At 40.5% G+C, this 26,563-nt stretch overlaps 1 protein-coding gene across 1 annotated transcript in view; it reads left to right on the top strand.

Annotated features, from left to right (window-relative positions):
• LOC131095431 (guanine nucleotide-binding protein G(q) subunit alpha) overlaps positions 1-12,984 on the top strand; it is a 202,154-nt gene extending 189,170 nt beyond the window's left edge. Inside the window, exons 6-7 of the mRNA XM_058043132.1 lie at positions 6,003-6,156; positions 12,794-12,984. Coding sequence (XP_057899115.1) covers positions 6,003-6,156; positions 12,794-12,984 — 345 coding nt within the window. The remainder of the gene's footprint in view (positions 1-6,002; positions 6,157-12,793) is intronic.
• The last annotated feature ends 13,579 nt before the right edge of the window (positions 12,985-26,563 follow it).

Genomic DNA, 26,563 nt, shown 5'->3' with positions numbered 1-26,563 from the left:
CAGCAGCCTAAATTGGTTTTCTCTTATGCTGCTAATTAGTTTTTTTCTACTTCTCCAGCCATCCCTACAGAGCATTGGCTACTATCTATGAATCCGTGTAGAGGTAGACCTTTGGCCACTTCCCTCTTTCAGCAATGTTTAGGGTCAGTTGAATGGCTTGATCTACTTTTTCTTCTAGTAGCTTCTGCAACCTGTCATGTTGGGCTTTATATGGCTGCTTTGTATTTTTGTTTTATCTCTACGATGGGACAAGAACGATCAGTAAAAAGAGCGTATCGTGTTTCTTCTGTTGGCAGTTGGTTGTATCGTGGAGCTTTTTCACCACATTACTTGTTTTTGTTCTTCATCAGTGAGACTAAAGTTGTCATTTTTAGGCTAATTTGCAATTATCTTTAAAATCTCAGGGTGATTCAGTTTTCTATTATGGGGACATTGTGTGATGAGAGCAATCTACTTGCTCCATGTCGCATTGGTGGCATGGTGGGTAGAGGGAATTTTTGCATTAAGCATCTACCCCAGCACTGGTAGTCAGGGTATGAGGAGGAGTTGTGCTTCAGTGGATATTACTTCTGAGGCAGCTTGGACTCTTTTATAGGCTGCTAAGATTTTTTTTCTGTTGGAGTGTAGCTGGGTCCAGACCTTTTGTAGCTTCAACTCCAGAATCTTAGTGGTCGACCTTGAGTTTTGTTGCAGTGCAAGCTGATCTGTAGTTAGCATTAATCCAGTTATAAATAAGAAATGCAGCCCAGTTCCATGAACTAGCCTCTGGGCTGACTGACAAATGTTCCAACCAATAACAACTCTCCTAAAATGCAAGCATTTGATTGGTTGAGTCTGGGGAGGGAGTGCAGAAACCAGACCAATGTCTGTATAGCACTGGGAGTTTTTGAATTGCCTATAAAAGGTTGTGGGAAACAATAAACCAGGCTGTTTGGCTGATAAAGCATGGGAGGTCTGTTGTGTGTTACGTCTCAAACATACAAACACCAATGCATCAAAGTTTCACCAGGCACCTTCTGCCAAAGGCTCCAGGACAAGCCATTGCTGTTCCCGGCTGCAGAGCAGAGCATGTTCTTCACATCTGGTCCTATCTTGACTGGACCAAGGGCTACGGCATGAGCAATCTGTTTGATCTGGGCAAAGGCTTGTTGCTGTTCAGGGCCCTATCGGAAAGTGTTTTTCTTGTGTGAAACTCGGTAAAGAGGGCTCACAATCTGGCTGTACTCAGGAATATCCATTCTCTAAAATTTTATGGTGCTTAGGAAAGCTTGCATTTCCTTCTTACTAGTCGGTGGAGACGTTGCTGTGATCTTGTTACTGACATCAGGTAGGAGTCTGGCACTGTCTATCTTACTACTTTACTCCCAGGAACTGGATTTTTCGAGCAGTTCCTTTAACTTTACTCTTCATGATGGTGAAACTGGCTTTTAGGAGAATCTGGATGATTTTCTCTCCTTTCTCAAACACCTCTGCTTCCATGTTCTCCCACACAATGATGTCATCAATATACTGTAGGTGTTCTGGAGCCTCACCCTTTTCTAGTGCAGTCTGGATTAGTCCATGGCAGATGGTAGGACTGTGCTTCTCCTCCTGGGGCAGTCAGTTCTAGGTGTACTGCACTCCCCTCCAGGTGAAGGCAAACTAAAGCCTGCACTCTGCTGCCAGAGAAATGGAGAAAAATGCATTGGCAATATCAATAGTGGCATGCCACTTTGCTGTCTTGGACTCCAGCTCATACTGGAGCTCTAACATGCCCGGCACAGCAGCACTCAGTGGTGGAGTCACTTCATTCAATGCACAGTAGTCCACCATCAATCTCCATTTTCCTTCAGATTTGTGCACAGGCCAAATCGGGCTGTTGAAGGGTGAGTGGGTTTTGCTGACCACCCCATGGCTCTCCAGCTCTCGAATCATCTTATGGATGGGGATCACAGCATCTCGAGTGGTTCTATACTGTCGGCGATGCACTGTGAAAGTGGCAATTGGTACTCGTTGCTTTTCCCCCTTCAGAAGTCTTACTGCAGATGGGTTCTCTGATAGTCCAGGCAAGGTGTTTATTGCTTAACACTCTCTGTCTCTACAGCAGCTATCCTAAATGCCCACCTGAGTCCTTTTGGGTCTTTAAAATACCCACTTCAGAGGAAGTCTATGCCCAAAATGCATGGCTCCTCTGGGCCAATCACAATAGGGTGTTTCTTCTACTGATTTCTAGTCAGGCTTACATCAGCTTCTACTAAAGTAAAATCTTGTGACCCTCTTGTCACGCCAGCAATAGAAGCAGATTCTGCCTCCACATGTCTCGATGGGATTAATGTGCACTGCACACCAGTGTTGACCAAGGCCTCATATTTTTGTGGTTCAGATGTTCCAGGCTAATGAATCTACACATTTAAAAAAACATGCTTTTCCCTAGCCTCTACCTGGCTCGAGGCAGGACCCCTCTAAACCTGACTATCCTTCTTTCTCTGGACATATGCCTTGGAGGTTCCTTTAAGGAGATTGGACATGTCATCATCATATCTGGCAGTCCGGCTATGGGCTACTGGAGCTGCTTCTTTTTTGTTGGAACTTCCTCTCTCAGTCTTGTTGTCTTTTAATTCAAACACCCATTGTGCCAGAGCAGTAGTATATTTTCTATCCCATCTCCTCATATTTTTTCTACAATCACACAGGAAGAACTACAGCTCAGCTCATGGAGTGTACCTTCTCCCCCTATCTGGGGGATGTCTTCATTTGGTACTAGAACTTCTGATATGTACTGCCGAGATTTGGAGAAAGCCCTCTTTAATTTCTTCTCTGAGTTTCTTGTGATTCTCTTTCATCTTATCTTCTAACTAACTAATAATAGATTCATCAGGTCATTGAGTGTAATCTTTTCTTAGGCCAAGAATTTCCTTCAGGCAAAAGGACCTAATAGCGACTTCTGATTTTGTGTCAGGAAGTGGCTTTGACAGTCTTTCCCCCGGATCATCATTGTCTACTGGCCAATTGGTTTTGGTTGTGTGCTTTTTTCCTGCCGCGACTGCCAGTGGCTTAGGTTCACTGTCTGGTTTAGCTGCTGGCTTAGGCTCACTGTCTGGTTTAGCTACAACCTAAGTGACTGGGGTGTTGGCTGCAGCCTGAGTGACTGGGATAGCTACTGATATATCTCCCTGCCCCCCCTGCCTCCATCTGCTGCCCTACAGTATCTAGCAGCATGCGATAAGCATGTGCCAGGGCTCAGCTTATTGCAATGATCTTTTTCTCCTTAGAGTCATCATGGCAGTTCTCTTCCAGGTATTTCCCCACCTCGTCTGGGTTCTGAATTTGTTCATGTGAAAATTCCCAGCCTGGAGCATCAGAAAATTCCTTTGGAGATCAGAAAATTCCTTCAGGATTCCGCCCATTCTCTCCGATTCTCCACACTACTCAGGATTTTTTACTCTTGGGTCTACTCCTGGGTCAGGAGTCTCATCAGCCCCTCTGGAAATCTCAGCCCTCACTCTAGACAAGCTTCAAACTATGTAGAGGAAGTCTACTAGATTAAATACCAGGAAGGTGGTCTCTTTAACATTCAGGGGGAACTGAACATTCTCCAAAAGTGACGTAACAGATTCAAAGGAGAAGAAGGAAAGGAAAGGTTGAAAAGCCTCATCTTCTGCTCCTCCTCTAACAAACTGTGTGCAATTACTAATAAATTCTTAAAACATGCTACTGGAACTGGGATGCAGGGTAGGATGAAGAAACCATAAACTATATATATCTGGAACAAACTATAGCACTTTTGTAAATTTCCTATAAATCATTATCACCATGCCCAGCAAAATAGCTATTCTAATCCATGCCCCTCTACTGTAAAAACTCCGTGTTAGGGACAATACTGGAGCTATCTCTGGATTAGAAAATAAGCCTAGGGACCAGAAAGGTATTAAAACCTCAAAAAAGCCTAGGGACCAGAAACACATGAAGTCTTACACCCACAGCACTATGAATTAAAGCAACATGGCTATTGACTGCTTTATCTCAATACAGAGTAAATACAACTAAAATGCAATTAGTACAGTTTTTTACAAGAAAGACATTGAGGTGCTGTTGCACATCCAAAGAAGAGTAAGGAAGCTGATGAAACATCTGGAACATAAGTCCTATGAGGAGTAGCTGAGCATAATGTGTGTTTTTGGTGTGGAGAATAGAAGGCTCAGGGGAGACCTTATTGCTCTCTACAAGCGTTTGAAAGGAGGTTTTAACAGTGTCAGTCTCTTGTCCGATGTAGCAATTGACAGAACAAGCAGAAATGGCCACAAGTTGCACCAGGGGAGGTTCAGGTTGGATATTAGGAAATAATTTTTCACTGAAAGGATTATAAAGAATTTGAACAGGTTACCCAGGGAAGTGGTTGAGTCACCATCCCTTGAGGGTATTTAAAAGATGTGCAGATGTGGCACTTAGGGACATGGTTTAGTGGTAGACTTGGTAGTGTTAGGTTAATGGTTGGACGTGATAATCTTTTAGGCCTTTTCCAACTTAAACAATTTTATGATTCTATGTCTCAGCAACATCAGAATCTGCAAGATTCACTTTGATTTTGTTCTCTAGAAGCCTGTGTGAGGACTTAAAGAGTGCAATTACATGTCTTAAAACACTATTCCCATAAGATAAGCCACTACAACAGGAACTTGAGATAAGCACGGATGGCAAAAAGGAAGGCACTAATTCCAGGCTTAAACAGAGGTGAAGGTTTGGAATTAGCACACCGGACAAAATTCCACTGTGCAGACTGTGGGAAAGGAAACCACTACTTACACCCATGCCAGTCCAAGTTGTGGGAACATCTGCGACCACCCCTTGGATACATGGAACTTGGACTGTATACAGGTGGTACCTCCAGTAAAATGACTCTGGGACCCCCACCACCGAAGACCAGGGTGAAGAATGCTGCAGGAATCCACATGGTGGTGGTATCTTTTGCTTAATTTCTTTCTCACTCTCTCTCCCCCCCTGCTCTCTTTCTATTTCTTTCTCTCTACCTCACATTTACTGTTAAATAAAATCTGTACTATTGACTTTGGCATATGGTCTTGTTTGCACATTCATTTGAGCAGAGGCATCTCTCATTAATCAGATCATAACAGCCTGTTTGATGGTGAAACTGTTGTTTTCAGGAGGCATCTCCTAAAAAAAGCTTCTGCAGTAGCTAATCACGTCTGCCTTAGAATTTTCAAATAATAAAGAAGTAGAGTTAATTCCTGGTTCTGAACTCTGTTCTGACTCTGTATTAACTACGTGTCAGCCTAACAGTTCTTCAGAATTGTATTGAACCACACAGAATTTTACAGTGTCAGGAAGCCCTTGCAAACAGAACTGTATGCTTCACTTATTTAAATTTCCACTATCACACAAAATGCTTTGCAGGAGCAATTAAACAAGGCTTAAGTAAAGGCTAACTTGATGTTAGAAACAAATATACCATTTGTAAGATTTTATGTCATAAGCCTTTGATTTGGGCAAATATTCTCAGGTTATCAATGAGTAAATTCTAAATTTACCCGGAAATATTTTAATGTCAATCTCTTTCAAAAAATTAAGGATTACATGCATTTAAAATTCAGAAAATTCATATAAAATAAATAAGGTTCTTGAAACTTGGTTATTATATCTTGTTGTACATTTATCTCTGCCTTGAACCACATGCATTTCAGTGCCCATGAATTTGTTGACTGATCATAACTGTGCATAATCAGTATTTACAACAGTACCTGTTACAGCTATCGTGTCCATGACCTGTGTTCTAAAGAATAATCATGCTTGAGTCATTGAGTTTGCAAAAGGAAACTGCCTGCATATTTAATATACCACATACCTATGAATTGTAAATGAATCAGTTAAATCTTACATTTTGGTAAGAAAGTGGAAAACATGAAATTGATATGTTTATCAACCAAAATGGAATTGCATTGATTGATTAAAAAAAAAAGTTATTTTCACAAATGCATAAATGTATCTCTTTTATTTTTAAATTCCAGAATCGAATGGAAGAGAGCAAAGCACTCTTTAGGACAATTATCACATATCCATGGTTCCAGAATTCTTCGGTCATTCTGTTCTTAAATAAAAAAGATCTTTTAGAGGAGAAAATTATGTACTCCCATTTAGTTGATTATTTCCCAGAGTATGATGGTAAGTATATTGCCACCAGAGCTCATACTCCATTTAAATTGCAGTAGTGACCAAATGTAATAACGTTGCCAATATTTTGCTTGGAGGTTCTTAGGACAAAGATAATCACCCATTCTTCATTAAATCCATTTTCTTCTTTATAAATTGTACTAAGTACACCAAATGGTTAGTTTGTATTTGAATGACTTACTGGTCATGTTTTTTTAAAAATTATATGAGAAGGAAAATATTATTAAGAATAACAGTTTTTAATGCTTCAAATTTTTAAAGTCACTGAAGTCTTGTGGAATTTTCTAGATTGCTAGGAATTCATCTTATACCTCCATTAATAGTGGACAAAACGGCAGTACCTTTCGTGCCAAATTATTGATTCTAGATGAGTAACATCATATTTGCAATGGACCTTATTCTGTCCTTGTTCATAAGTTGGGGTGAGGATTTGAACTGAAATATAAAGCTAAAATTATATAAAAATACATTTTTCATTCTACTCAACATCTCACATACTCTTTTATAATTGGGTTTGTGTTTTGTTGCTTTTTTGTTTAAGGCTGGAAATCTGTATACAAGTCATAAATTCTCTGTGGTTCTCAGATAAACCAATATCACTTCTCCCACCCTTTTATTGTACCATTTCTTCTTTGTTTCCATTATTTTAATTTTATGTTTCTTATGTGAAATTTAATGTGCTTGTCCCTGAAAACATTATGTGGAACAAACAGCTGTTTCCAAAGAAGCTGTACTTTGAGAAAGTTCTCCTGAGGTGAAAACCTACATATTCAAAGGTAACTGAGTAGAGGTTTTGGCAACAGAGAAAAAAATCATATTCAAATAATAACATCTCTTTTGTCACACCAGAGAGTGAAAAGCAGATTCAAAAGCGACAAAAGAAATTAAATCTCTCATTTTCAAAACAAGACAGTTATAGAAGGAAAAAGTTTCATGTTTTTCCTCTTTGAGAGGAAAGGATGTGTTCACAATGAACAGCCTGCAGGATCAGGCCATACTTAATTATGAATCAGTGTAAGTTTAGTTTGATAGTACTAAACAGAAGATAACTGAAAGGTAAATAGAATATATTCTTGTATTTTCATGTTAGAAGTGTGACAGGTGCCTTAGATGACATCCTGCAGGTGAGAAGGCTATACGGGCCCTTTTGTTATGATCACTCAAGTAGAGGTAAACCTGTGTTAAATTCTTGTCCAGAGAAACCAGACAAAAATTCATACATAAGAGTTGACATTGGAAGGGAGCTCTGAAGATCATCGAGTCCAACCTTTCTGCTCAAACAAGGTCATCCAGTGACTGCTTCACAGGTATATGTCCAGATGGCTTTTGAATATCTCCAAGGAAGGAGACTCTACAACATTTTTGGGCAACCTGTCCCAATGCTCAGTCACCCTCACAGTAAAAAAGGAGTTTCTGATGTTAAAATGGAAACTCCTGTGTTTCTTGTTCTGTAACTGGGCACCATCCACAAGAGCATGGCTTCATCTTCTTTGCATGCTTCCTTCAGGTATTTGTACACATTAATAAGATCTCTATCTGAGCCTTCTTTTCTCTAGGTTAAACAGTCCCAGGTTTCTCAGCCTTTTATCCAGTCCTTTAATCATCTTTGTGGCCTTTGGCTAGACTCTCTCCAGTATGCCCTTGTCTTCTTATACTGAGGAGCCAAGAACTGGACACAGAACTCCAGGTGTGGACTCATCAGTGCTGATTAGAGGGGAAGGATCACATCCCTCGACCTGATGGCAACATTCCTCCTAATGCAGCCCAGGATACCATTTGCCTTCTTTTTGCCAAGGGCACACTGATGGTTCATGTTCAACCTAGTATCCACCAGGACCCTCAGGTGCCTTTTCTGCCAATCTGCTTTCTAGTTGGGTGGCCCCCAGTATATATTAGTGCCTAGGTTTGTTACTCTTCAGGTGCAGGACTTGACACTTTCCCTTGTTCAATTTCATGAGGTTCCTGTCAGCCCATTTGTCCAGCCTGTTAAGGTCCCTTTGGATGGAGCCACTCCTCCCAGTTTTGTGTCACCAACAAATTTGCTGAGGGTACACTCTGCTTCCTTATTCAGATCATTAAAGATGTAAATAGGATTGCATCCAGTATTGGCTACTGGGGTACTCCACTAGTTACTGTCATCCAACTAGACAATATCCACTGCTCTCCCCTCATCTACTAGGCCAGTCATTTCAACATAGAGGGTTGTCAGATTTTCAATCAGTCAGCTCAGAGAAACCTTCTTCCTCTTCTCCTTTACCATGGGTAAGGGAAACAAAAAGGTTATGGACAATTAGGGCCATAGCAAGTAGGCCAGACCTGAAAGTCATTTAAGTATCTAATTCTGCAGATCTTGCTGAACTTAACCCCTTAGAGAAGGTTATGGTTTAATTTGATTTCTTTTGGTGGAAAGATGGGGTGGATGACTTGTGGTTTACTCCCATCTGGCAACTTAGTATCACACAGTTGCTTACTCATTTCTCCGTGCCTGGGGAGAAGAATCAGAAAAAAGGCAGAATCCATGGTTTGAAATAAAAACAGTTTAATAATTGAAGTAAAATATAGTCATAATACTAATGACAACAATAACAATAATAATAGTAAAAGGACAGAATAAAAACAGTTGATGTACAATAAAAGCAATTAGTGCATAATATAATTGCTCACCACCCCACTGACTAACGCCCATCCCATTCCTAAGCAATGATTGGCCCCTTCTGGCTAACTTCTTACAGTTTATATACTGGGCATGATGTTTTATGGTGTGGAATATCCCTTTGGCTACTTCAGGTCAGTTGTCCCAGCTGTGGTCCCTCCCAACTTCTTGTGCACTTCCTCACTGGCGGAGCATGAGACACTAAAAAGGCGTTGACTCAGAGTAAGCACTGCTCAGCAGCAACCAAAACATCAGTGTGTTATCAGCATTATTCTCATACTGAATCTAAAACACAGCACTGTACCAATGTAGTGATTTTACCTTGGCTAGATGCCAGGTGCCCACCAAGCCACTCTATCACTCCCCAGTGGGACAGGGCACAGAAAATAAGATGGAAAGCAACTAGTCGGTTGAGATAAAGCAGTTTACTAAAGCAAAATAAAAGAAAAGTGAAAGTTTGAGTGCACATAAGCAATGGGAAAAGTGAATCTTTACTTCCCATCAGTGAGCGATGTTCAGCCACTTCCCAGGAAGCAGGGCTTCAGCATGTGTAGCAGTGGCTCCAGAAGGCAAACATTGTAGAATAATGAATGCCCCCTGTTCCTCTTCTCTCCCTTAGTTTTTATATCTGAGCTGACATTATGTGGTATGAAATATCTCTTTGGTTACTTTGGGTCAGCTGGCTTGGTTGTGTCCCCTCCCATGATCTTGCCCACTCACAGCCCCTTGATGAGGGTAAGGAATGTTAGAGGGACAGTGCTGCTCAGCAGTAGACAAAACACTGGTGTGTTGTCAACACTCTTCCAGCTACCAATGCAAAGCAAAACACTGTGAGGTCTGCTAAGGCAAAATGAACTCTATCTTAGTCAGACATAATACAACCAGCTACTAAGAAGAAAATTAATTCTATCCCAGCTGAAACCAAGACAGTTGCAAAGTCTGGCTTGCACAGGTCACTGTGTCCCTCTCTGCTGTTCCAACACCCTCTTTGGAGATGTTGAAGATGGATGCATTTGGAGGACTTATCAGAATTAGGTATTTTTCAGTCGGATCACTTTTCCCATGTGGGTAGTACAATGGAGAAAGCAGCATTTGTCCTGGTTCAGGGCAAATTTGGGAGAGAAGCCCCAAAGGGGTTCCTCTAGAAAAGCAGATTCAGTTGGCCCCTCCCCCAACCGGTTTGGTAAAAAAAAATCTCCTTAGAGAAAAGTGGAAAAAACAGTTTATAAAACAATAAAACCACTTGCTGCTCCAAAAGAGATGACAAACTCAGAAAAGTCCTCTCCCTGGGTTGCAGCTTGGCTTACTCAGTCTCTTATTAGTCCCTCCGGTGCTGGAAATGCTGCAGCCCAGGCTCGGCCTGGTGGGCCACAGGTGCGAACTGCTGGTGCTCTTCTGGGTTTTCAGTCCAGAGCAGATTTAAACGGGTCCAAAGAAAAGGGAAAAAAACCCCCACAGTCCAGGGAACTTCTTTGCCTCAGCTAGCTAAAATAACGAAAACAAAGGAGAGCTCTGTCCTGCTGTTTGTCCACCCAAAGACAACAACAGTCCAGGAGGAGGAATGTGAGTGCAGTGTCTGAAAACAAACTGTGCGCTTCTTCTCTCCCCCCTTCACTCTCTGGAACAAGTCTTAAAGGTGCAAAACTTATTATTCAGCATAAACAGAACAAGATGATTTGGGATAAAAGCATCATGTAGTCAACCCAGGACAGGATCAGAAATGGTAACCAGGATGGCAAACTGGACTGATTAAACCAAGCAGTTGTACTGCACAGTATGTCATAACAACATTGGATGAGAGACTGAGACGTGCTCAAGGGTCAGAGTATCACATGAGGATATGCTTTCAGAGATCATACTAAAAGACCAACTCAAAGACTGGAATGAAGAGCTGGAAGTAAGGAAAAAGACAAAAAGTGACCATGTTTGGAAAGGAAAGAATTCAAAAATATCTATCTGAGGGAGCGCACTCCCCTCCAGAGTCTTCAAAGAAAATAAATGCTGACAATTCCAAGTTAATGTAGCCAAGCTAAATTGTAGTGCTTTTTATACAAAACTTGACTATCATATAGAGAAACCCTTTGAAGATTGCTAAAAAGGGAGCTATGGACAAGAAACCTACTGATTTGTATTAGAATTCTTTTCCAAGATTAGTTAGATTGTAACCATTTAGCATTGTAAATCTAGCATTGGTTCATTCCCTTTTTCTAAATACCTGAGATGGTAAACTTTCTTTTTAATCTCAGTTTTCTGTACTTGAATTCCAGTCTGAAAAAATTGAATTACGTTATGATAACCAGACTTATTATTAGGCAAGCAAAATTTGGATGTGGCCTTTAAATAGTGCTGTAGATTTTAAAAGAGAAACAAAACCTCTCTGTGCCTACCCACTGTAAAAGTGTTTAACAAAATTCTAGGAAGATGATTAAACCAAAAAAATGTCTTATTTTTAAGAAACCATTGTCTTTGAAAATGTTTGAGTCTTCTTTACAAATATTTAAACTTCCTAAGAATAAAAAAAAATAATAGGGACATTAACTTTGCTGCTGTTTCTATAGAATATGTGATGAAGCTAAAGGCTAGAACCTGTTGTGTTTAGACATTTTAAAAATTTAGAAGTCGTCTTTGCCCTGGTTCAGAGAAATTATTATGTTTACATGTCCTCTACATCTCAGAAAATGTGTAAGTCTGTGTATATGTCTATATATAGACATACATATTCATGTGCATACAAGATATTGTAGAATCACGTTCTCCTTCCACAAGGCTTTGCAACCAATAGATACCAGAAAGTATTTTATCTTTTGTGATGCCATTGTTACATAATTTGTGCATTTATCCAAATTAGAAATGCCTAAATTTGTATTTAAATATTGAAAATAAATTTTGTTTTGCAGGCATTGAAAGTTATGTGGGCACATTCTAACTTCCTAAGTAGAGAATTCATAACCATTGAAGGACAGAACTATATAACAGCTGAGTGCTGGTATTTATACTGTCATATAACAAGACCAGAACTAATGAGGAGATAGGAGGAAGAGGCACAGCAAACATACGTGTTCTGTATAAATTCACATTGCAGAAACAGGAGGACAATGGAATAATGGCCTATGAAAATTGCACTGGAACAGTATATGTATATACAGTATAAGAAAAAATAACTTGTGGCTGATGTTCCTACTTCTGTGCTGCTCTTTTGGCTGTGAACATGAACCAATTCTCACTCCTAGAGATTGGAAGTCATTATTTTGCCTTCTGCCTTATGCAATGCAGAATATGCAGTTTGGTTACATAGACTTCATGCTCTGAGAATTACAGACTTTGCTTAAATTTAATAGAATTGTTATATATCATTTAGACATTTGATTTGTTAGAACATTAAGTTTTGTGATTGAACCGCTTCAACTAGCAAGCATGTATATCTTGCTATCACTAAATGTGGTGGTTTGAAATTGGAATTGGTGCCCCGTGTGAGGAAATTGAACCAAACCCGCTACGGTAAAGTAAATTAAATTCCATTGGGGACAGTGTCAAACTAGTTTAAGATGCAACTTGATTACGCTACATTTTAAAAGAATGTGCTGTTTAAATACAGTAGACTGAAAATGGGCCAGATCTGTTAATTTTTTTTTATGAGTATAAAGCAACTAATTATTCTGTTGTTCATTTTGTGGGGTCATCAAGTTCATCTCTCCATTTTTAACACCTTATTGAAGAAAGAAGAAAGCACAAAAAGAACAGCTCTTCTATTATCACCTTCTGGAATTTCCTTCAATTTTCATTTTTTAATGCCCCCCACTGGGAAAACAATAGTATATGGTAGTATTTGTTATTAAATTTTTTCCCTTCCTCTCTTATACAAAGATAACAGAGTGAGTCTTTCTTCTGTTTTCTGCTCCTGAGGTTCCCCTCCTAAGTAAGCTCAAATACTGAATTGACTTTAAGAGAAACTGACTTTTTCTTCTTAATTATCAGGACCACAACGGGATGCACAAGCAGCACGAGAGTTCATCTTGAAGATGTTTGTAGACCTGAATCCAGATAGTGACAAAATTATCTACTCCCACTTCACTTGTGCTACAGACACAGAGAATATACGCTTTGTCTTTGCTGCTGTCAAGGACACAATTCTACAATTAAACCTGAAGGAATACAACTTGGTCTAACTGTACCTAAAAGGTCCTCCAAAACCACCTTTGTGTGATTGAAGATGCACAATAGGGATGGGATTACCTGTGAAAACAAGTTGCATAATACTAATTTATTGCTGGCCTGCACTCTGTGACTGTTCAGAGTTTTTTAGTTGATATTATGATTTTATTTAAACTATATGGAGGAAAACCCAAAATATGCTGAAGTACAGTCACAGTACATTTTCTTATTTTTTAGGCAAAATCTTGCGACTCAGTTGTTTCTAAATTCTCAGTCATACACTCACAAAGGATAACAGGTTTTTGCTATTGCAGCAAAATCAAGCTGGTTTCCTCTTTCCCTGACCCATTGCCTCCCTCCTTCCTTTCCCACTATGTTTGAAAAGTACAATGGCCATTTTACCACTTGAATTCCTTGATAATATATTTTCTGTTGAGTGACTTGGCCAAGAAAATTACTATCATCAGAAGTGAATTTATCAGTCATTCAAATTTTACAGAATGTGCTTTCTCTGAAGGATCAGAAGTATTGATAGCATGATATTTTTTCATTCTTAAAATTAGTGTTCTCATTCTGTCTTCACTTCTGAGACTAGAATATTGGGAATTTGCAAAATAGAAATAGTTGTGTATGGATTTAGAATTTAAACATACTTTCACAGCTCAGAAAGATGCATAGAAGACAGCAATAAAATAATTAAAGACATAAACCTCAGATGTTCATAGAATATAATCGAATCTCTTTTTAATTGCCATGTGCCATTATTTTCTCTTTTCTGTAATCACTAATGACAAGTAGAAATGTCATGGACACTACATTTTCCCCAGTGACTACAGCCGGAAACAGGGGTAGGGGTTTATTTTTCAGTTGTGTGCATTTTTTCTTAAGTTAGAGCCTTTTTAAAGTGTTTTTTTTTTTGCTATATAAAATCTTGCCAAATATGGCTTATTATGAGACCAATACTTTTGAAACATAAGATAGTGATTGAAATGCCAAACTAATGGATTGGGAATTGACCTGATTGAGTCAACTGCCAAATGATAAACATAGTTTTAACTCATATGTTCCTGTTTTTATTGTGTTCCATTTTCTAATGCCAAAAACAACAGTGTGAGTGAACATGCTACTAAGTATACGTGTATAGAAGACAGTTTAATTCTCTCCTTATGTCAGAGATGGCATGAGATTGCATACAGTGTTTTTTTAATAATATCAAGCACCTCGTTTATTACTGATGAATGATCACATTCAGAAACCTTTCTTGATAAGGTTGCCTCTTAACCTATTCACAGACATTTTATAGGTTTCATGCAAAATAGTCTCTCTTGATGTTCTTTAGAAAGATTTCTTAATGCAAATCACTCTTGAAATTTAAACATGAAAAATTTTAATAACAAAAATGTAGCACCCATCAATGAGCAGCTTGAGTTGAAAGGTATTTTTTGACCAGGTGCATGATTGCTAGCAAGCTACAGAGAACTCTGAGGTCAGACATTGCCAAGTAGCAATAGGGTGCACTTAGCACAGAAGCTGCTGCCTCTCAACAGCAAAGGAGAGGTGGGAAAACAATCTCTTATTACTTGAGTAATGAAGTTAACAATAAATACTAATGAGATGTTTTTCATCCTTAATACTCCCTACTCTAAAACAACATTAATAAGAATAGTTGCTAGGTTTTGTTCCCTCATAAAACACCTTATAATTGGAAATTGATTGTAGGTATAGTGCAATTATGAATGCTATAGTCATTGTACATGCATATATGCCAACATCCATATTGGCTTTATATTCATCAATTTTGGGCAAATTGATTGTGCTGTGTTGATATGTATCTATGTAATTGTATAATATGTCTTATAGCTGATTCACATTTTAAATAATGTTATTTTATTTACTTTTTAAAGAGAAGAATGTACATTTTTTTCAGTTTATTCCTGTCTAGGTATTTGTTGGTTTTATTTAAAAAGCTTATAATAGTAAAGAACTGTAGTAGCATTGTGCTATATAGATACATTTGAACATTCCTGAGTAAGAGTAAATTGGAGACACACAGAGGACAGTCAAAAGCAAAACAATGCTTAAATCTTGTCAGGGCTTTATACAGATGTAGAAGCTGTTTTTGTTAGAAGAATTTATGCCATTATATCTAGGATTAGAATATAAGCTCTTAAATATCAATTTGTATTTGGCAGATTCAACTTCAGTTAATTTTACCTTTCTAATAGCCTTTTTTAGAAAAGTGAAATTAGAGACATTTCAAACCATTGAACATAAGTACTAATGGGTATATTCTATTTCCCTAAAAATATAATAAAACCATCAGATCAGTTAAACATTAATTCAGGAATTACAGAAACCTTAGACTTAACAATCACAAAGTTGCTAATGTTAAAAATTTTAATCAGTTAAAATTTGCTTAATAAAGCTAAAGCACATAGTTGAAGGCTATAAAAAGTGACACTGACATTCTAAATGTATCATCTGAACAGCTGTTCTTATTATATATGTAATTCTAACATTAGCCATGATCTTACTTATAAACATAACAAATCTTCTGTTTTAACTGTTGACTGGAGTGTGTGATAATATCCTTTCTTTCAGCCTGTGAATACATTGGCCACCATGGATTTAGTGATATAAATAGAACTGTAGGGGAGAAAAAAGCAAAAACATGCCAGTGTTGTCTAATGAAGGTTTGGGTTTGTTTTATTATGGGATATCAGGGGATTGTAAGGGGTTTTAAGTTTTAATATAAAAAGGATTTGTATAAAACAAACCAAAAATTTACTCACACTTTATAGACATATTGTGATTGCAAAATTCAAATGTTTGTGCCACTGGGCTACTTCTGGTATATTTTAATTGAGTTGAACCTGTGAGAATGTTTAGATCATTTAAACATATTCTGAAAAAATATAATCAGCATGTTAACGCAAGCCTTACATAACTCACCTAACACAGCATTGCAGTGTGACAGTGTTTACAAAAGCATTTAATTTTTAAATGACAGATGTTCTCGTGCAATATATTTCATTGCTGTTGCTGTTTTAATTAGTGATTTCCACTATGCATTATAGTGCTTGAGTCTAGAAGTATGTGCTTCTAACATGAAGCTGAAGGCAAAAATAAGACAGGAACCCTTTTAATTTTGCAAAATTACATTGTTTCATTGAATGTCATAAATGGGAGAGGAGAAAAGGAAAACATTGGGAAACTATTCTAGGTGTAAAAGAAAGCTGTAAATACGTTTTACAAAAACCTTAAACTTGCTTTTTCACTAGTTAGCTGGCACTTTGTTTACATATATAGGATGATGAAGCTATAAGGGCAGTTTACTTTTATAATTCAGACTTCTGATTTTCAAGGTAACCTGTAATTTTAAATCATACTGCCACATGATTTTGAAGCACTTTTTAAAGTTTGAAAGTGGAGAAGAGGCTTTATGCTGGTTATCAGTCAGAACTGCCTGCATGATTTGCAAAAACTTTAAAGGTGATAAAAGGGCTGCATATGAAGATATTGCTAGACTCTGAGCTTTTGTTCATGAGAGGCAAGACTTTCAGATTGCTCAGCTTTATGGTCCTTCCCTTGTTATGCATTTTTCACAAAATATTGAAATAATAGGAGAAAACAGAGACATGTTAACCCATATGGAAAAGAAAAATAATGTCCAAATTATTATATGTGCTGCTAGTATTGAAGGTCTGCATGATTATCCTGCATTACATTAGCAAAATAATGAAGTGTGCACAGTATATTAACAAGGCCTACAAACTACCTACCTGTAGTTAAGAAAACAATAAATTAAATATGTTTTTGAGGGTGTCACAAGTAAGGAAATTAAATGGCCTGTTGTTTATAATTAATGGTTATTTGAGGCCTTCACACTTTTGCAGATAAAGTCCCTCTTTGGACATAAACAACTAAGATAGTATGTCCCCGTCCAATTTGCTAGTTTAGTAGTGATCATGAAAAACAATGTGTTTTGGTTTGAAGAGAACAACTGATAGTTCCTCTTTTTTGTTGTTGTTTTTGCTTTTATTTACCATTTTATTTAGCAGTCAAAACAAACATTTCCATGTAATCAGTAATTCATTGAGGGTCATTGTTTATCTAGTTACAGGGTTTTTACTGTAACTTTCTCTCGAGCTTTTTTACAGTAGCTATGTTGCAGGAAAAAAAAGAATTGAAGAATCATTTGGGCAAAGCTGATGTTGAAGGTAGTGTCAAAAATGCAAGGGAATTCAACCAAATCAATCTTACTCTTGGTAATAAGACTGCTGTTTTTGTGATGTTAAGGGGTTTTCTATCAAAAGATGGTCTAAGATGAAGTCTTGCTGGATTTCTTATTTATCACGCTGCAGAAAATCCTTTTTTTTTGGCCAATATATTGGAAGGGTAGTCAGATATATTTTTAAAATTTGCAGTGTTTAACAAAATAAAGATCATATTTGTTATTCTGAAGTGTCATTTAAATGCATGTATCGTGTATTGTTTGGGGGACAAAAATAGGGTGTGGTTTTCTGTTTTTCTGTTTAAAAAACTAATGCATAAATGCTGCTCCTTAACAATCGTGTTGGTTAAAAATACAGTACTTTTCACCATAGCTTTGTACTACAGTATCTTCTTCATTCCTTGACATTTAGCTTTTCTCAAATATATTTGGGCTTGTTCTCCCAAAATATTTCTTATGACAAATATTTGTCTTGGGAATAGCTTTTATCCCATAACAATTTTTTGGGGGTTTTGTTTTGTCTGGAAATGGTCACTTACCCCCCCTCCGAGCTTCAGGAGTATGGCAAGGAGGGCCAGCACAGGATTCTGAGGGTTGGGGGCAAGGGGTTGCTTCCTTCTGGTGGGGCAATTCATCTCAGCGGCCACACTGCACAGTGCCTCTTACTAGAGATACTGTTGCTTTGTGGTTTTTGCCTGGTGTTTTTTCTTCTCCTTTGGCACTGTGAATGGGCTTACTGACTTGCTTCTCTGTTCCTCTGCTTGCTCGGTAGCCCAGAGATAGTGCTGCGCCGGAGCCCCCTGGGGGCACCCCTCTGTGCGGCCCCACCCCGGGACCAGTCATCGCCAGTGAACTATCTATGGGACCAATTCCCCGCCCAGCCCTGCTCTTTTCTGCTGCTGTTTCAGGGCTTCTTGCTACATTTTAACCTGACACCTGGCCACCCCGCAGCTTCTAGCACGGCCCTAGAGACTGTGCTACACTTTGTCATCCTGGGTGTGCAGCTTCTGAATTTCCTGCTACAGTCCATTTCGCCATCCGGAGGGACACCGGGACTGACGGCCTCTGTGAGTTTTTACAGGAAACCCCTTTTCTCTCTTCTGCCAGCTCACCTGCCATCGGCCATGTGGAGAGAGGCCACTGAGCTCGTGCCACAGCGCCCTCTGCAGCCGTGGGAGAATCAGTGTACCTGCCCAGCCTCACCAGGAGCCAACAGCGCCCCTGCCTGTTGTGACTATAACTACACCAAAGGGGAAAGTGCTTGACGGCCAGGAGAAGGCTGTTATTGGGTCTCTGTTTTTTTTCTGTTTGTTGTTGATACTGTTATTGTTTGTTTGCCTTGTTATACATACACACATACATATATACATACATACATACATATATATACATATATATATGTGTATGTATGTATGTATATATATATATATACACTAGTAAAGAACTGTTACTCCTTTTCCCATCTTTGCCTGACAGCCCTGTAATTTCAAAGTTATAAGAAGTTGAAGGGAAGGGGGTATATTTTTCATTCCAAGGGAGGTTCCCGCCTTCCTTGGCAGGCACCTGTCTTTCAAACCAAGACAATATTGTATAGATGCATTATCCCCATAATTCGTTTTTTAATTATACATGCTCTGTGCTCATAGTCCATATATTAATATTTCCTGATTATCCTTATTACAGTCAGAAAGTTCAAAACATTTAAGGTTCAGTACAGTGAATGCAGTTATTTGGCATTATTACTAAAGATTTTTTTGGTTTGTGTACAACAGAAACTCAAAAGCATGGGGGAAAATAAATAACCATCTATCTTTATTAATAGAAAACATTCAGAATTTGTAAGCTTTTAAGCAAAATTCTGAAGTATTTTGCATGATTGCAATAGTTCTGCAAAAGCAGACTGTTTCTTTGTTTTGTTTGCCTAAGTGATGATTGAAAAAACAGAAAGAGGCCTACATATTGCTTTTCAAGATTGACTCATACTTTAGCAGCAATCATCGCATCTCACATCTTTATGACTGAAGAAACAGAATTTCAGGACGCTTGCAAAGATGACTTTGTTCTCTATTATGTGATTACAAGTTTAAATAAGATTTTTTTGGAATGCAAATAATTTTCCTAAGTAAGAATTTCAGTGAATTGCTGTTGCAGAATGCAAAGGTGAGGGATCAATGAGGAAGGACTTCTTTTACCTTTATGTCTTGGTGAAAATAACATCAACAAAAATACAAGTGCAACTTGTGATATTTAGATATGTGAAATAGGTGCTGAAACTATTTATGAGATAAATTGTTTATAGATGTGTGTCATGGTTTGAGACTGGCCAAATGCTAGGCACTCACAAAAGTCATTCACTTACTCTTCTGCTACAGTCGGGTAGAGGAGAGGGAAAATATTAACAAAGGGCTCATGTGTTGAGATAAGGACTGGAAGAAAAAACACTGTAAGGACAAAACAGGTTCAAATTTAAAGGTGCAAAGTAAATTTATTATTAACAGGGTCAGAGGAGGATAATGAGAAGTAAAATAAGCCTTTAAAACACCTTTTCCCCCCCAGCCCCTCCCTCTTTCCCACCAATAGTGTAGGGAGATAGGGTGTGGGGGTTTTGGTCAGTTCATCCCTCAAAATCTTTTTTCTTTTCACTCAAGGAGATGAGTCTTTTTTTCTGCTATGCTGTAATATGGTCTGTGCTCTCAGGGTCTGTCCAACCCCAGCTGCCATAGGTGTCCCAGATAGCGAAGTCCCGCTAAGCACAACCTGTCTAGGTGTCCCAGGCAGGCTCCCAGCTGCAGGCAACCTTAGCAAGCAGCTTAGCTCTTTAAGTGAGATCAGCTCTTTGGTGAATTCAACTCTTTAGTGATTTCAGCTCTTTGCTTGCTATGTGCCTTGGCAGACGCAGGGATGAGAGAGGAGAAGAACTGTGTGAGGTTTCACAGATGTGTCTTTATTGTCAGCCTCTGCAAAGGATGTCAGAGACAAGTCTTCTGATGAACTGGGAGAGGCAGGGGTTTATATAGGGTATGTGGGTTTTGGGAAACAGTCCAATAGTAAGGGTTGAGGTGTATATGACCAATGGTCTTAGAGAGATAACAAGGATCTGAGGTGGAAGAAGGGTCTTTTGGTCCAGTCATCATGACTAGGCATTTCTTATCTTAGGCAACAGACTGCCAGGGAGGCCTTGCAGGCCCTGTGTGTTGTAGTGTGTTCATTAAGTTAATTTAATTCCTCCCCCATTTTATGTATCTGCTCCCCCCATTTTGTGTAAAATGGTTCTGCCCATCTCAGTTTTCCCGCCACAGCCCTGCCAGTTATATTGTCAATCTTTTAGGTTATATAATTCCTCCTCCCCTTTTTCCCTTATATGTATGCCTTTTCTCCTCCCTAGGCCAAGTCAATCACCCCTCCACTCCACCTAGTATTCCAGAAGCTTCTCCTCTTTGGGGGTTGTGGTTGGCTGTGGTCCCGGGACCCCTCCCATACCTGGTACCTATTGGGCTCTCCACTATGTCATTTGTGTTAAGCTCATCCCCTCTTCTCCCCCTATTGGTCTTCTGTAAACCCCTCCCGGGTCCACCCCCCTTCCCTTTATAACCCTGAAGCACCCTTTGTTCTTGGTCTTTCGCTGATACATCGTGGGCTTTCCAATAAACCTGTTTCAGCCCCCAGCGAGTGTCCAGCTCCTTCCTTCTCGTCGTTTAGCAGCGATCCAGTCCACAACCAGCACAGCCCGAGGCCTTACGACGCCGAGGGGTGCTGGCAGACTATGCAGCTAGGTGTCGGCCTTAACCTCAGCTAGCCGGACTCTGACCTCTGTTCTAGAAGGCAAAATACACTTCTCTGCAGTTGACGCCCAATGCGGGAGCTTGTTCTGGACAGCTGGGCGACTTAACGCCAGGTCCCTGGATCCCGCGGATTGGATTATAAATTCCTCTGGCCGTCAGACTACCTCCGGTGGCAGCAGACCCTGTTTTAGGGGTGGCGCTCCCGGGGAATTCGAAGCCGTAACTCCCCGCACCTGAGGAGGGCTTCGAGACGAGAAACCATCCGCCTGAACTTTTCGTTTGCACAGCTGCTGGATTAGGTGAGGCCCGGACTCGGTGGTTACCCCCCCTGCCTTTTTAATTTTCCCTGGGAGCCCTCCCTGCACTGGGGACCGCTCCCGACCCTTTTTCCCTTGAGGGCTGATTCCCAGGCATTACACGCGGCCGGGGGAAATTCTCTCTCGGCGCGGGGCGGGGGGCCGCGGTCTGCCGCTTTTCGCGTGCCGCGGGAAGCCCCGGCAGGCGCCGCCCGCCCCGCCGCGCGGCGGAGGCCTCTGCCGCTTTTTCGCGCGCGCGGTGTCCCTGCACGCCGCGGCGGGGCGAGCTCCAGGCTCTCTCGGCGCGGCGCAGAACGGCTGCCGCGGCTTTTTCAGCGCGGGGCGGCTTTTCTGCGTGGTTTGCCGCGGCAAGGCCGCTCCCCCAACCCCCCCCCCCCCCCCCCCCCCCCGCTGCTTTTCGTGCGCCTTTTTGCCGCGTGGCGTGGGGGGCCTTGGTGCCTGCCACGTGGCGCGAGGGGCTCCGGTATTGGCTTACCACGTGGCGTGGGGGCAGCTGTTCTCTCGGCTCTGCGGGGGGGCTGCATTCCACGGCGGAGGAGCCTTTGTGTGTGCCCTGGCTCCCTGCTGCTGCCGCCCGGGAATTTTAAAAGCAGTATACACAGCTGCATTGTGTCTCTCTGCGGCGTGTTTTGCTCTCTTTTGGAATTCGTGCCGGCGGGCGCGGGGTGTTCTTCTGGGGGCAGTCCTCTTCCCTTTCGTTTTTTGTTTTACCTTCCCTGCGGGGTTTGTCTCCCCAGACTTGGGGTCAGATCCCACCACCAAAAATCCCTTTTTTCGCTTTCGTTGAAACCCCAGACTTGGGAACGGCGGGGGGAGGAGGGGCCGGCAGCGTGTGCTTCTTTGTTTTAGTTTGAATTTTTCTCGGGCGGGTGGAGTGTTCCATCGTGGGTGCTTGCTCCTCCTGAAGTCGCCTTGTCTAGGGTGCTTTAGGAGCACGATCATGGGTGCGGGTCTGAGCAAAACCCAAAAAGGAGTTTGTTTTGTAGTTAAGGATTTGTTACTTGGGGGAGGGTTTACTGCCCCCAAGAAAGAGTTGATAGTGTTGATTAGATGGGTATTCTCCCATTTCCCCGAAGTTTCCCCAGAACTTGTAAGGGAGCCACGGTTTTGGGCAGCCGTTGTGGCCAAATTAGATAATGCAGGTAATTCTGGAGAAACTCATCTTTCAGCCGTGGCGTACTGGGCGGGCAGAGTGCATTCTACACTCCGTCTGTCGGGGGAATTGAGGAAAAGTCCCTCACGTTCTAGTTTGATCCTCGGTTTTCCCAGTTCTGATGTTCCTACCCCTCGTTCCTTACCCTCTACCCCTAGGCAGGAGCCCTTGAGAGGGGTTCTAAAGGCCAACAGCAAGCAGGGGGGTCACCTTGCCCCTGCTCCCTCTCGACCGGCTCGGCCCCCCCCCTCCGAAGAGCCCTGGCCAAGCTCTCCGGAGTTCTCTTCATGATCCCTTTATCCCTGTCCTCAAGTCCCCAGTTTCGGTCCCCAAAGTTGTCCGGTTTATTGAAAATTCCCAGGATGGCTCCCTTGGAGCCCAAAATGGAGGCTGCCACATGGTTTTTCCCACCCTTACCCCTTCTTCTCCCCAGAATCCCTTTCTTTCCAAGTCCAACCCTTTCCTCTCCCTTGACCACTCCCGCTCCTCTGTTTCTCCGCCCCTGGTTCCTTCCTTCTCGTCGTTTAGCAGCGATCCAGTCCACAACCAGCACATCCTGAGGCCTTACAACGCCTAGGGGTGCTGGCAGACGATGCAGCTAGGTGTCGGCCTTAACCTCAGCTAGCCGGACTCTGACCTTCTCTGCTCTAGAAGGCCAAATACACCTCGCTGCAGTGTTACACAAAATAAAGGCAGAGGAATGTCTCCACAGATAGAACCTTCACAGCATGCTGTGGGAAAATACATCCAGGGTTTATCAGTTGCTGTATGAAAGCAGTGTTGAAAGAAAGAAAGCATCTGAAGGGTCTCAAGATTTACTCGCTATCCACGTTCCTCTTTTTATTTTGACTTATTAAAATAGCTATTTTATTAGGCTATTTCTTGGCTCACATTTCTTACTGAGATCTGGAAAGAATCCTGCACTGCACTGTTCCCCACCTCCCATACATAACTACATGTATTTACGCATTGAATCCTTCAAAAAGCACTCAACTTTAAAGAATAATGACAAAAAATGTTAGTCTATCAGAGGACATTGAACTAGTAGTAGCCATTGTACAAAAGATTCATGCATTTCAGTTGCACTTGTAAACTTGCTCAGTTTTGTCATGTGTAGCTTCACTATTACTAATTCTCCACTTGTTTTTTGCAGCACTGAATGACATGCTGTCATGAGCAGACTTAATTATTGCACAGGGTTAGGAGTGAGGGAGTTTTTTAGTTTGTGCTTGAGAATGTAGAATTCCAATATTAACCATAGCGTAATTTACTGAAATTGTCTATTATCCTTTTGGCTAGTTTTGTTGTTATAGTGTTTAGTTTTAAGCAATGGAGTAGAAGATAGCTTTCTTCACAAGTCAAATTTACTAACTCCTTCTTTAACCTAAATATCTTTGGCCATTTTGGAAGGATTTGAACTTTACCTACCAAAATTTTATCAAATTGATTTTGACTCTGACATTCATTTTCACCCCAGATTAGATCTCTGAATAATTTCTACACTCTTGATAGGACTGCTGTCTCATGGTGACTTACATTTATTCTTGTTTTGGCTTAAAATATTTCCTAGGTCATCTCTTCCAAAAGAAATCTTAATGAAGTTATTTCATGCCTTGGAGGAGAGAATAGGGAGATCTTCATGCTCAGCTCAGTTTCTTTCTAAAGCATAGCAGATGGAAAATATACTAATTTATTTAAACTAGTGTACTGGTTTTGGCTGGGATACAGTTAAATTTCTTTGTAGTAGTTTGTATAATGCAAGTGCAGTTGTTCTGGGTTTGGGACCAAAAGAGTGTTGGTAACATCAGAATGGGTTTTTTTATCTGTTGCTGGATAGTGCTTCTAGAGTATCAATGCCTTTTCTATTAAGAAGGAAAGGGGGGATGTTTGGAGTGATGCCATTTGTCTTCCCAAGTCCCCGTTACATGTGATGGGGCCCTGGTCTCCCGGAGATGGCTGAACACCTGCCTGTCCATGGGAAGCAGTGAGTTGATTCCTTGGTTTGCTTTGCTTGTGTGTGCAGTTTTTGCTTTCCCTATTGTGAAAAGTGCATATTATATGGCTCTATGCAGGTATTTACTATATGTATTATGTTATATTGATTGGTAGTGCTGTACTAACATTTTAACACTATGGTAAAAGTAGTTTTGTAGTTAAAATGTAACTTTTGTAGTTAAAATAGAAAATATGTGGGATATTTTTTCAAAGAGAGGAATGAGGTACTCGCACCAGATAGCACCCACAGGACACCTAAATCTTTCAGAGAAAGAGAATTTCTTGGTCCCTTATCAGAAGAAACTAACTTCTTCCCGCCTTGCTCAGCCCTGAAGATGCCATCAGGATTAAGAAGAAAAAGTTGACACTGACCAGACAGAATCCTTTGTTTGAATGCAATGTATGCAACATGTATGAATATGCAAATTGCATTTAAGGGTTAATCCTTTGTTAACAGGTGTCCTTTTTTGGGCTTATTTTGCCCGGAAAGAGGTACCCGGAGTCTCCGTAATCCTTTGTTTTTTATTGTCTCATACTGTCCTAATCTTGTTGCCCGATTGATAAATGACACAAAACTCGGATAAGTTTTGTGGGTGCTTTATTAAGGGCCCGGGAAACTGGGGAACTCACGTCCCAAAGTCCGAGCCCCCAAATTCACGTATGGGTGCTTCCCTCGTATACATGCGATTCATAACAAAGTCTCCAAGAAACAGTTTCCCCGTTCCCCTTGCCTAGTCTCTAAGAAACAGTTCCCCGTTCCCCTTGCCTGGTCACAGACCCCTTGTGATACATTCCTTGGTTCACAAACAAGATCATTAATCCTCTGCTTATCTTATTCTAAGAGCATTGTATGCTGCCTCCAGACAGGTTAGCATTCTTACTTTCCTGCACTAGTTTAATTATTTATTAAATCCCTAAGACTACCTGCTAGGTTACACACAAAACCCAACACACACTTTCAACAGCTACAAAACTGCTTTTTAACAAACCAGTTCACACACAACTCACTATAATTAAATATTTTGCTAAATTTCATTTCTTTTCCAACAATCTCAATTGTTCAGAACTTTATTACCCTAATTATATTACTTTTTTATAACCATTTTATTATTATTAAACTTTTAAAATTTTAAAAGCAAGTGATTGGCATTTTTCACACTGCCAAAATCCATTTTGAAGTAATTAAAAAATTAGAACAAAGAGGCATTATATATAGGATGCTTTCTGTTTGAAATTCTCCTGTTTGGACAGAAAAAAAAAAAGCAGACAGGAGCTGGTGTTTAACGGTTGATCATCGAAGGCTTAATGCTAACTCACTGCAGCTGTGCCAAATATTGCAAACCTCACTGCTACACTGCAGGCATCTGCACATGAATGGATGACAGTTTTGGATATAAAAGGCATGTTAGCTGCCTTTAGCTAGGTGCCAAGGTCCCTCTAAGGAGGTGAAATTCCTGGGAACCTGGTGGGTAGCAGGCCAAGCTGTAATTCCAGATGAAACCATTACAAAATTAGATGGTATATCTACCCCCACTACCAAAAAGGGAACTTCAGAAGAGCATGGGTACTTTGGGATAGTGGAGTGTCCTGGGGTGACTTTTTGATGCTCATATCCCCATTCGTCTGTTGTTGTCAGACATGGAGAAATCACGTTCCTGGATTTTCTATAGTAGCAAGAGCTTTGTAGACATTAATGAGGAAAAACCAAAATGGGGAATGGCTTGACAGTCACAAACAGGCTTTGCAAGCACCAATAGAAGAGTTGAAAACATATCAATCACTTGGGCCAGTTCATCCCAGTGTTCCCATGATAGCTGAAGGAGCTGAAGGGGGTTTTGCTGAACATGGCGCTTACGTTTCAGAAAGGCCCACATGGACCAAAACAACCATTAGGATTCGATTCCACAGCATTAAAAGATACTGAGAAGAGAAACAGTGACTTGGAAAAAAAGGATTATTATTGCTGACCTGAGCTCTTAAACAAGTGGAAACAATTCAACAGCGTCAGCATGGAAAAACCCAAGGGCCTTTCAATCTGTTAGCCAGCATTAAAAAAGACAGTGCTTGGACAGAGAGAATTGCACAAAGACCGACAATGCACAAATGGTGTGC

Source organism: Melospiza georgiana, chromosome W, assembly GCF_028018845.1.
Source record: "Melospiza georgiana isolate bMelGeo1 chromosome W, bMelGeo1.pri, whole genome shotgun sequence".
In the NCBI taxonomy this organism is placed as follows: domain Eukaryota; kingdom Metazoa; phylum Chordata; class Aves; order Passeriformes; family Passerellidae; genus Melospiza; species Melospiza georgiana.
The sequence above is the reverse complement of the archived record's forward strand: the minus strand, read 5'-3'. Positions and strand labels throughout refer to the sequence as shown.